This window comes from Malus sylvestris, chromosome 17 (genome assembly GCF_916048215.2).
Source record: "Malus sylvestris chromosome 17, drMalSylv7.2, whole genome shotgun sequence".
Classification (NCBI taxonomy): Eukaryota; Viridiplantae; Streptophyta; class Magnoliopsida; order Rosales; family Rosaceae; genus Malus; species Malus sylvestris.
The window spans coordinates 30,462,871-30,475,204 of record NC_062276.1 but is presented as its reverse complement, the minus strand read 5'-3'; the positions used below and the strand labels follow the sequence as shown (position 1 = coordinate 30,475,204).

At 39.4% G+C, this 12,334-nt stretch overlaps 1 protein-coding gene across 1 annotated transcript; it reads right to left on the bottom strand.

Moving 5' to 3' along the window:
- Positions 1-1,023: 1,023 nt before the first annotated feature.
- On the bottom strand, positions 1,024-5,446 carry LOC126612202 (uncharacterized). The gene is made up of 7 exons (XM_050280558.1): positions 5,055-5,446; positions 4,695-4,820; positions 3,832-4,032; positions 2,414-2,510; positions 2,060-2,163; positions 1,817-1,868; positions 1,024-1,519 (listed from the first exon to the last, which is right to left on the bottom strand). Exons 1-7 carry the CDS (start codon positions 5,267-5,269, stop codon positions 1,316-1,318), a joined length of 999 nt encoding a protein of 332 aa, XP_050136515.1. The 5' UTR covers positions 5,270-5,446; the 3' UTR covers positions 1,024-1,315.
- Between the last annotated feature and the right edge of the window lie 6,888 nt (positions 5,447-12,334).

The following is a 12,334-nucleotide window of genomic DNA, read 5'->3' as shown; positions in this document are numbered from 1 at the left end:
GAAAAAACTTTTAAGAAAAAACATGTAAGGCTGAAATCTCTACAGCAAACCTCCATTCGATATGCACTTCAACATTTATAAATTCGACTAGCTAATTTGCTTATCCAAATAAGAACAGAAATAATCATATTCCTAGCATTTTTGCAAACACTACTCGTGCGTGAATAGGTGATGAAATTGTCCAAATGGAGGTAGAATAAGCATTCCAGAACATGGAAATGTTTTTATTTTTTATTTTTTACCCATTGATAAAAAAATTTATAGATAAAAACACAACTAAAATTTTAATTAAAAATTTAAAGGAAAATCAAGGGATAAAATAACCAAAAGTGTGCAAAGGGTGAAACGATGTGTGCAGAGCAACTTCTGATTCGTTTACCATGATTTTGGTGTTTAAAGTCGCTGAGCAACTTCTCACCATCATTCTGTCTTAATCATGGTTAACACTAAGTTGTTACAAATAAAACAAATTGAGTGCAATAGAAAAAACCTAGTAACATGTGGGGAACATAAGTTAGTTCATCTGCGACATGTTTAAATAGTGATGGATGCAAGACTATATTCTCATCGCATTCCAACAACAGCGCGTACATCGCCAAAATTCTTTTTCCAGCTTTTTAGGTGAGACATTTCATCAAACACTTGGTCGACCCATACCATTGTGTATTTAGTATACATCTTCATCATCTAGTGCCCTTTTAATTGTGTCTTTAGATCAATAATGTTATAGTGAACACAACAGAGTTAAGTCATACATGTACAACAGTGTGACTCAAATTTATAAGATAATTAGGAAGAGGGAGAATTAATGGGCCTTTTATTATTTAAGAAAAATGATCAACTTTAAAGTTTTTTCGAAATATGCTGACCTGTCTGGGAAGTAATTTTCCCACCCCCACATACCCTTAATTATTCCTAGTCGTTGGATTGAACAAGGTGTATAAGAGGTCAATGCGATTTAGCATTTGTGTTGTTTCACGAAGAAGGATTGAGGAAAATATATTTTGAGGTAGGTTTGTCAAATGACCAAAAACTATATGTTTCTTTTTAACCCAAAAGAAAACATCATCAACTGCGCCCCTGCTTACAAAGTACTTGAATTGCAAAGAACAGAGGAAACGATAACCTAGTTTGTAAACTATTAGACCAAAACACATTACAGGAACTAACAACGAAATGTACATTTTCTGAATAACTCGCAGAAAACCCGACAGAAGAAAGATCTTAAAATGAATCAGAGTGTTTCACGGTGTTCAAACAAACAAAAGAACTTGCAAAGTCAGACAGGCACTTTCTCGATGCAACGATTAGTGTTTTAGTTCCGGAGAAATGCCACAGTGGCAACACGTGATCCTACGGATCCACCAAACATGAATGTCGGATATGTGCGGACATGACTAAGGTATTGAAACTTAGGAGGATCTTTGCGTGTTTCATGAACCTGCGTCGCACTTCTTTGATTGAAACTTTCCACTTCTTGCACTAATTCATCCTTTGTGCTGTTACATGATGTGATCACCTGCAATGGTGTTCCCCAACAGCAATTGAAACATCAGGTAGTATCGAAAGCAGCAAAAACTTCTCAAAGAGAAATTTAAAGAGAAAGGAAAGACTGCATGATTCTAGTAAGAGCAGTGCTACTCATAGTATGGCTTAAAACAAAACCAAGCACTTTCAAAGTGAACAGGCAAGAAGCGCTAGGGTTCATAACAAAATATATTATCTATACTCTTCCTTTTAGCACTTGAAAACACACCCTAAACGAAGGTAACTGCAGTTTTAATTAACAAGTATTAGCCAAAGTGAAGATGCTTACTAATAATCCACCAGAAGCCACCAATCGTGAAACTGAATCCCAATAAATTAACCTGTATAAAAAATATGAATTAGCAATTCCAAACTTCACTTTCCTTCTATTTAATAACCCCTAGCAATTAGATAGACTAAAGTCACTAGACAAATCATTCACACAGAAACAGAGGAATTAGCAATCAGAAAATAGATAGACTAATTATCGTAACAGAATACATGCAGCATAGCATACTATGCTGGCTTTTACCTTTTGATAGAACCATCTGGATGCAATCCAATGGCATCCAAGGTTCCTTTGTCCACAACTAGTTGGAACTGCCTTTCCAACTTGGTCTCTAGAATATCATCAACCTAAAAAATAGTGACACAATTCATTTTACAATATTGTAGAAAGGAAGCGCATCAAAATAATAGCTTAACTACAAGCAACAATTTGGAAGACATTAACAATTTAACACTAAAGAAGAGAAATTCACTTCATACAACTTTGTTCACCGGAATTATACAGGCATAGGGATTATAGAAGACACCAGGTTATAATCTAATAATTTTTTTTCGAAGCCTAAACATACCAGAAAACATTGGTCAAAAGGCTGCATACCAAAAATTTAATGTTTGGCAATCCATCACGATCAGCAAGGCTTCGAGCAAGGTCAATCGCCCCTTCACTATAATCAGTTCCTGTTAAATCAGAGAACCTGAACCCAAAACACCAGAATTTCATTCATTATGGTGTCTCTGACATTTAGAGAAACAATGGAAATTCACTCACCAAAGAACTTTCATGAAATCTTGGACTCAATTTTATTTACAACTCTCTGGCTCCCAGCCCTTCTCACTAACCCTCCAACAAGGGAGGCAAAAAAGGACATTAAGCATTGAAATTGTATTTTTGGGAGGGTGAATTGGGGACTAATAACCAATAATAATTACATAGGAATGATCCTGGAGCAAATCATACCATTTAAATCAGATTTTAAGATAGTTTCAATTGAAGAAAGAAGGTTTATGAGATTTTTAGATTAAATATTGGAAGGTTCTTTTAATTGACTTTAGCCAGTATGTTAACTTATTAACAAATGTACTGAACACAAATAAAAAGGCCAAATGCACATTCTCAAAATATCATGCCCCCTTTAGGACGGAATTGATTCTTGGAGGATGAAGCATATCAAAATACCCAACCATATGAGTAAAAGGAAGCCTGATTTAACAGCGGCAAAGGTGTCATATGTGCAGTGGTGACAGTGATGGCACTTGAGAGTAAGTAGGTTGGTGAAAAACTGATAGCAGACTTGTTGTGCTGATTGGATTCTCAAAGGCTGTATTATGATAAAAAGAAAGTCTATAACAATTACATTAAGGCCTATGTAATATATCCAATCTCATGATAATAAAATAACTAGCATAGCCAGAATTCAAAAATAAGAATAATAATGATATATTATTAGCACTCCAAACTCCTCATAAGTGTATTTTTCTTTCCAATTATAGAAAGTTTGGAGTGCAAAATGAGATTTTTGGTGTGCCAATAACAATTCCCTAATTGAACCCTAACCTAAATTGTTCTAAATAAATAAAGGGATGATTTGATTGAGATCACAAAATTAGATTGGGTGAGTCAACATTCTGTCCACCTCCTGATCCTTCAAGTTTCTACATTTAAATCTTATAACTTATTATAAACTACAAATAAATATTTAAGGGTTTAAGGACATTTGCATTTGCACATTTCCATCAAGTTTGTTACCTATTTATCTTTGATAGTTAACTTTCTTCACTGCTACATCATTCTAAAGAATCTAAAAACATAAATCACTTTAACCAATTGGCACATACATACTGAGACTCACATCTATGGGCAACTTGTTAACCTTAAAGTTAAAACAAGATGTCTCCAGCCTAGACATCCCAATCTGATACATGATTCACCTAGTTTGCATTTTATTTGCTTCCATACGGGAATTCAATCTAATTCAGCATATAATACCAGACAAAGTTCAATGAATAAAAGAATACCCCTGCTTGGAAAGTTCTTGAAGAAGCAAACCATTGCCAGTCCCGATGTCAAGTACACTCCAGCCTGAAAGATACTTATCACCTTGTTCCACAGTATCAGACTTATTATTATCAACATGATTTGGTGTGCGGCCTTTAGAAATATCAATGCATAAGCTTTTGGTCCAAGAGGCGACCACTTCCATGACGTCAGCTCCAAACCTACAGAAACAGAGGGCTGAAATCATCAAACGCTCCACGCCTTACAGTATCTACTCACTTTCACACAAAGGGGAACTAAAATATGAATCCCTCACTACTATGGATTTATAAAAGTAAGGAGTAAAGGTTGACAAACTCTGGTAAATCACGACAAAATTGACTTGCAGGGCTGGTAATATTTTAAAATCACCCCTTTTCATTTTATATAGTTGATATGAAAAGGCTATCAATATTGTTAAGAAAGGTTTTTCTTCAATCTCCTCTCACTAATATGAATATCTTTTTCCTAAGACTCTTCGAAAAGTAGCAACAAATGCATATAATGTAGTTAGTACGTAGTAAAAAATTAACCCATGTGATCTTCACAAGATAGCGTTTTGCTAATTCTTAACAGTTTTGCAATTGTGGTTGTTAGCTAGTTAGCAACGGTTAGCTTAAACATATACAAGCTCATAATAATTCCTCTAGAAAACCAGACTTTGTACGATTCATCTTCTCAAACTACACAAAAAGCTTTCTCGCTCTAATTTCTCTCTCTACCTTCAAGAGTTCTCTTCGATTCCGGATATTTCCTTGATGTTACCATTTAGCTGTTGTCTACTGTGCCCCAAAGCCACAAGAAATGCATCACAAATTAATTTGCACAGTTGCGAAAAGCTTACCAAACTTCACCGGTATGACCATGTTCCCGAAAATTCGCCAACTCATTTGCATATGCAGCATCCCAATAACTCTGAAGACCTAGCATTGATGTCACCCCTTCAGCATCTGGTTCCTCCTTGTCAGAACTGCAAGTACCACAATATCAATAAAAATACAAGAAGAAATAATTGTTCCTAAACTAATAGCCTATTAATTCTTCCTCGAAATTCAGAACTGCAAAAGCATAAATACAACAAGAAATTCAAAGATTTAGTCTTAATAACTTAATTTTGCACTAATTAATTAATTAATTAATAAATATTTTATTAACAGATATTTTGCTTGAAACCAAATAGGAAGTGGAGGGGAGGGAAGCAAACCTGTATTCGGAGGGGGCACGGAGGTTAGCAGCAGAGAGGTCCTCGGCGGCGTCGGCATGGCGCTGGTCGTCGTCGAGAGTGCTTCCATAATCACTCTTGATGGACCATGAGTCGGCGGCGACGGAGCGTTCATCGTCGGAGACGAGATCGGGCGGTGCGGCTCGGCTCTGCTGCGATATCTCTGAGTCATCTTGCCCCAATCGAAATCCTGCCATTGCTGAACAAACAATGGGAGAGAGATGGACTGTCTGACTGAAAGACTAATGAAGAATCGAAGTGATCAAACGTGGAGATGTTCTGGTGGACTTTTGGGTTTGGGTATGGGTTGTGGATCTTGGATTCGGACGTTGTACCTTGAGACTGGCTCAGTGAACGGGTTACGGGATCGGATGGGATGCGTGCAAAAGAATAAAACTAAAAGTAACTTGTCCTCAACTTTAATTAAATTGAGAGTAATGATTTCTCAACTAAAAATTTATACTATTAGTTTCTTAACTCATCAAAATGTATAGCTATAGTCATTTCCATCAGAATTTTGTCAAAATAAATTATATTGGAAGGATCATTGCTACAATTGAGTTAAAGTTCAAGGATCATTGCTTCATTTGAGTTAAAGTTGAGGGACCATTTCTCTAGTTGAATTAAAATTAAGGGACCATTGATATAATTCTTCTTATTTGATTTTTCATATTTGCCCATTGATTCAGCCTCACGTGCATGACTGTAGACATGTAAATTTTGTTGTATACAAATGATGTATCACAAAACTCCATGTGGCATATGACTCATCACAAATGGACAAGTCATCAATGACATGTGGCACAAATCAAGTAAAGGTAGAATAAAACTTCCCAAAACTTGGCAAAAGGAGGAAAAAATCTTTTAAAATCGGCAAGGGGTGTAAATTGCTCCTAAAACCGGAAAAAATGCAAAGCATCATCACAAAACAAGTAAGAATTGAATATTGCTCACAAAATAGGCAACCAGCCATATAGATTTCGGCCAAGCAAGGGAAAGTGGTTGAAATTAAGACACAAAACATGCCTAAATTCTCCCATAGACGAATTAAGACATAAATCAAAGCCAAATCCATCCAAAGGCAAGCTTTGAGAAGTTTATAAATACAAGGTCCTAAGACAAGCATAAGGTCGACAATTTCTACATTGAAGGGCCAAAATTCTCACAAAAGGAGAACCGCTGCCAAATATTTGAAGACTAATATGCTGCCAAAGCTCTCTTCGAAGAACGTACAACCAAAGCCAAAGCATTCATTTGAAGAATTAATAAGCATTTGTTGCAAGCTTAAAACTTGTAACAACATTCAATTCAAGATCAAGTCTCCAAGACTCTTGAATCAACAAAATCATACATCAACATTACCTTTGCCGCAGGTCATACACAAACATAGAGGTGAAGACTATCCACGCATTGTTTCAAGCTCAAAACTTGAAGCAATCATTCAATTGTTCATCTGAGATCAAGTCATCGCGATCATTAAATCAACAACCTACGCATCTACATCAAATTTGAAGACTGAATAAGAGGAAAATTGTAAACAGAGATTGTAACCCTACAAATTCAACAATACAAATCTACTTTGTACACGTGTTCTCATTTCATTCGTTATAGAATTTTCGTGTTTACAAATTTAAAACGCCCAGTGGTACTTGTCTGCCTCTCATCATTATCTTCCAATCCACAAGAAATACACATGGCATCAAGAAAGGATCAAGCTATTCTCGTAACCAATGCGAAGAACAAGAACATCCTTGTCGCAAGTGGTGGCACTTTGGGCGTCACAATCCGAAGCAAGGCAAGAGCTCTCTCTATAGTGCCTTCTCTGCCGAATGAGCAAGAGCACCTGAGGTAGGAGCTCGTGATCACCCTGGCCTCGTTCAGGGCGCCAAGGGAAGAAAGCCCGAGGAGGTACTTTGAGTTGTTAACTTCCGATGCTGACTCAAGCAGCAGCTCGTGCCCCATAGCTATGCAAAGTCATGACTACTGGTGCGACTTCAATCGAAGAGCGGCTGTCACAAATGAGTGAAGCAATTTCAAGGCTAACAAGGATCGTGAAGGAAAATAACTTGCAAATTGCTACACTCATCAACCGTCTGGAGGCGCAACAGGATGAGAAAGCTGACCCAAAGGTTAATCCACCAAAGGAGAAAACTGACGAAAAGGATGAGCCTCTGATGGTGTTGGAAATGTGCCCTAAAACCAATCATATGATGATACTTTACGAACATTTCACGTGTTAAAACTAATCTGGTTTTGTTGGTACCATATATTGGGCCTTGTCTTTGGACCTCATCCCTAAGCCCATGACAAATGTAAAAAGGGAGGAAGCCCTTATTCTATAAAAAGGACTCCCTCACCCTCATGAAAGGGACTAAGATTCATCTCCTCACATCCAGAGAGAAAGAAAGAGTCTCACATCCATCCCTCACAATATAGAGGGCAATACCCTATAAGCCAAACAGAGAGCAAAACGGCAAGGGCTGCATCCACATAAAGCTCCCTTACCGATCTATTGTAATCTATACATACATACATAATCAACATCAGTGTGGATGTAGCCCAAACACTGGGGTGAACCATGATACATCTTTGTGTTCTTGAGCATTTGTGTGATTCACGGCTGGATTTACGTTGGTCTAAGATCTTCCGGATTTTATGCATCAACATTTGGCGCCATCTGTGGGAAATGACACGAAAAGCTATATCGGTTCTCTTTCATTTTTTTCATCTCACCACTGTGAATTTGCACAACCCAATAACCCAAACCTTTACATTCTTCCAGATTCCAAATTCCAAACCAAAACTCTTTCAACCAATTTAACAAACACCGTCTAAACATGTCTAGAGCCACCGTTGAGCTTGACTTCTTCGGCATGGACCAGCACCACCGGGAGGCCGCCTCCTACTCCTACTACTTATCTCGGATTCAGAAACTCCAACTACCCAGCCAAGAGTCAGTCATAAATCGCCAAACCAACTCGCTCACTTGCTCACCAAATTGGTAGAGTGATTCCCAAACTCTGACTCACTTCTCTGCGAAAAAGCATTCAGTTATTGTTCTACGCTACTCAGTGAAAAAATGAGTACAGTCGTGCAGGGTTTCACCAAGTCGCTTGCCATGACTGTGCTCTTGGAGATCGGCGACAAGACCTTTTTCGTCGCTGCGATCCTTGCGATGTGCTATACTAGAAGACTTGTTTTGGCAGGTTGCCTAGGAGCTTTGATTGTGATGACTATTCTTTCTGTTCTTATCGGCTTGGCTGCTCAAAATCTGACACACCCCGACCAAGATCAAGGCATGTTGGCCGTCACGTGATAGTGACATAGCCATGTGCATAGTGCGGAAGCAATAATGATAAGAATTATACAAATAATTGAAAACCAAATTACTAAAGTGCACTATTAAACAAGGAGTGATAAGAGTTAGTTACAACAGTAAACACTCATATTCAGAGCATAATAAGTCTAGTTGCAGTCTAGTAGGACAAGTACTAGTTATACAGTACCAGGAATGTCCTACTATTATTTAGATAAGTCAGAACTGCCGAGGTCCTCAAGCCACCAACAACAAGCTTACTTAAAACCTGGAGGGGCGCAAAACAGAAAACGTGAGTGGGCAAAAACAAATGTTTTACAAAATCATTTCATTTATCAATATACTATCCCCTCGCTGTAAAACATGTATAATTTTTCCCAGAATCAGAATATAAGCATATACATAAATGAATATTGTTTGTACCATACTTGACCAATCCCGAAACTACTGAGCACTGGTCAACATTATACCGTCAATGACCCAGAAGAGTTTCCCTCCAACTAGGAGGCCAATCAGAGAGCAACACGTGTCGACATCAGAAACCAATCATAGCGCGACACGTGTCAACATCGGAAGCCAATCACAACACGACACGTGTCAATGTCAGAACAAAGCTAGAAACTCTCTTCTATAAAAGGAGATCATTCTCCCACAATATTCCCGAATGTCATTTGTACTAAATCATTCACTTGTACTCACTAAAGGAGAGCTTGAACCTATGTACTTGTGTAAACCCTTCATAATTAATGAGAACTCCTCTACTCCGTGGATGTAGCCAATTTAGGTGAACCACGTACATCTTGTGTTTGCTTCTCTGTCTCTATCCATTTACATACTTATCCACACTAGTGACTGGAGCAATCTAGCGAAGGTCACAAACTTAACACTTTTTGTTGTACCAAAGTCCTCACTGATTTTGTGCATCAACATTTGGCGCTGTTTGTGGGAACGACACTTATTCCCACTCTCTTCAGCTTTGTTAAGCTGGTTTCCACCATTCGTACACTCTCTTTTGACCAGGCATCCCTCTCCAACATGGGGAGCGAAGGAAGCCACAACACGCAGAATGACACCCCTCTTGCACTTGGTGCGAGGCAACGAAAGAAGGAAGGAAAAAAGGTTGCTCTTCAAGCTAAAGTCAATGAGTTAGAAGCTTAGAACAACAAGATAGCAATGAAGAATGAGGTCTTCCAGGAGCAGTATGAGAAGCTCTTTGAGACGCTCCACGAAACTAGGCGTACTTAAACAAACGAGCTCGTTGCCCCTGTGGACATCAACCATCATTTGGGTACCCCCCAATACGGAGGGTCACTTTCATTCGACATAGGTATCCCTGATAAGGAACGAGCTAATCATCAAAAGATTGATCAACATGAGTCTTCTCTCAACTTAGATGCTTCGACCCGAAGCAGGAGAAATGGAGGAAGACACCTCATTGCAGAAGGGTTGGAAGGATTAAAAGCCGTTTATCATGACTGCCGAGACTTCCTAAAGTAACGTTGAGAGAATCTTTTCCATATATGCTCGAAGATCAATGACCCAAGGGTTTCTGAAAGACTCGGTCCCCTCTCACGACCCAGGCCAGTTGCCAATCTAAGGAAAGAACAATAGGTCCTAAAGGAACATGAAGGTACATGGGACTCTGAGGTATTCTGACAGACTCACCCTAGAAGTTAGTACAGCGAGTCCAAGAAAAAACCACACGCCCTTGCTCAAACTTTCCTACTTCCAAGAGGCAATGGAGACTTACGAAAGAAAATTCCAGTGGTACATAACTCCACTCAGGACCCCATTGTCCTACAGCTCATTGAAGAAGTAAACAAGTTGAAGGCCGAACGTCAGGCCGAGATACCTGATTGGAACCAACCCAGGCCTGACCCTCTCACAAGGAGGATCCTCGACACCCCCTTCAAGCGAAGATAAAACAAAAGCTTGGTTTACAACTCTATACTGGAAGGGAGGACCCAATTGAACACCTTAACCTCTTTGAGTCCACCATGGCATATCGGATGAACACCGACGAAGAGCGATGTCTTTTCTTCCCCTCCACCCTCTTTGGCGATGATCCCTAAAACCACACTACTTGAAAGCTATATCCCTAAAACTATGGCGATGATCTTTAAGCAAGCCTTCCAAAATCCTCAAAGTCTCTACATCGGTAAAAGACAAGGTGGGCACTTCCATGGCCGCACCCTTCTCTTGCTCTAGGCGTAAAATCTTCTTTTAATGATGGGAAAATGTAGCTTCCTACTCCAAGAGAACACCTTGAAGTCATGATGCTTCGATTTCCAACTAATCTCGCTCATGTGCCAACGCTTCTACCCGTGTTTGGACAAAAGACAAAGAAGTCCCTATAACTTGATAACCTTCTGAAGCAGCTTGCTGAGAAGAACGAGCTTGGGCAATTGATAAGTCTATTGCCGCAAGTTGTTGAGCTCTAATCTTTGGACTCGATTTCTTCAAAGAAATAGCATGCAAGGAAGAATACTCAGTTGAGGTAGCCATAAATTCGGCAATCTTGGCTTTCAAGAGTGAATAATCAATGTTAAGATGGTCAATCGCAGAAACAAGCTTCAATAAGTCATTCTCAAGCAAAGCAAGGTCCTCCAACGAACACTTTGAAATCTTCTTCTCAATATGGCTTTTGATATCCATGGCCGCGTGAAGGTTGATACAATGGATAAGCTGCTCACTACCACTAAGGTTCGGCCCCCTTAAAGAGATCTCAGAGCTAGCCGACAAAGGTGTTGAACGCATGATGGGCTCCTGCAAACCTCCACTTACACATGGCAAGCTTGGGCAACTTGGCAAATTTGGAATGAGCTCTGCACCAGGCAGATCCCCAATCTCCTCAGCCGTAGAAAGATCACCTTCAAATAACATTTCCATATAAGAATGAACACCCATGTTCGTCGAGTCAAACTGAGGAGGCTCAAGTACCTTTTTCTTCTTATGATAGAAATTTACATCGTTATCATCCAAATCAACTTCGTCACCCTCCTCTTCAGAAGCATCTGGATGATGAGAAGACGAGCATAGATGTTGAGGAGTTAAAGCCGCAAGATGCAAATGAGTTGTACTCGCATAATCAAGAGGCACCAGTTGCGTAAGAACTGCATGACAACCCTTTCTTGGTGCATTATTGTGTGAATGAGAATAATTGGTATCACTTATCATCCCCAAGTCACCACAGTACACCTTTGACCACTAGTCTACGTAGGCACGAGCCACCGGTTTGCTTTTAAACTAGTCCTTGGTCAGAAGGGTGATGGAAGCATTTTTGCATGAATGGGTACAAGATTCCAAATGCATATACATGGTTTGCAAAAATGTTGGCTGTATGACTTCCTTTAGCTAGCCTGGCACAAGTTGGACAAAACCAAATTGCCTACTAAAACGGTGAGTGCTATAGGGCTGAATAATGCATCAGTCTCCTTACCTTAAAGAAACATACCTCAAGAACGGTGAGTGCGAGTCATTTATGACGCCTCGTCGCGCCGAGCCAACTCTAGCTAGGTGGTCCATCCTTAAGCTGTTACAACTTCTAACCAGCGCTTGCGCTTGCAAATTGTCAAGATTCTTCACAAAAATCATGCCAGAATACTTCGTCATCAAAAGCCCTACCTTGATTGAAGTTGATGAAGAAGGCCCTGGCTTGTTTGAAACTGATGAAGAAAAATGAGTGTCGAAGTACTCACCCAACCAATCGTACAAATAGTGGTAGGGAAGTACAGCAGCACGATCTTCGGTGCTCGTCGAGTTTGAAACAACACTCAAGTCGTTGTAAATGTTGGCTAAGACCGGAATAGTAAGACTAAAGGATTCACCAGCAGCCATCTTGCTAGCAACTTTAAAGACTTCGGGATGGATAAGGTTGACATCGTCTTTGGGGAAAACAAACTTACAAAGCCAACAAGCTAAGAGAACGGCTAGGAAAGATTCATCC

Bases quoted from the DNA above. Each gene is read 5' to 3' on its own strand.
- LOC126612202 (XM_050280558.1), bottom strand. From the start codon at position 5,269: ATGGCAGGATTTCGATTGGGGCAAGATGACTCAGAGATATCGCAGCAG. The intron at 1,869-2,059 runs GTAAAAGCCAGC...TTTTTTATACAG, and splicing joins CCAGATGGTTCTATCAAAAG to GTTAATTTATTGGGATTCAG. The intron at 1,520-1,816 runs GTAAGCATCTTC...ACACCATTGCAG, and splicing joins TGGCTTCTGGTGGATTATTA to GTGATCACATCATGTAACAG.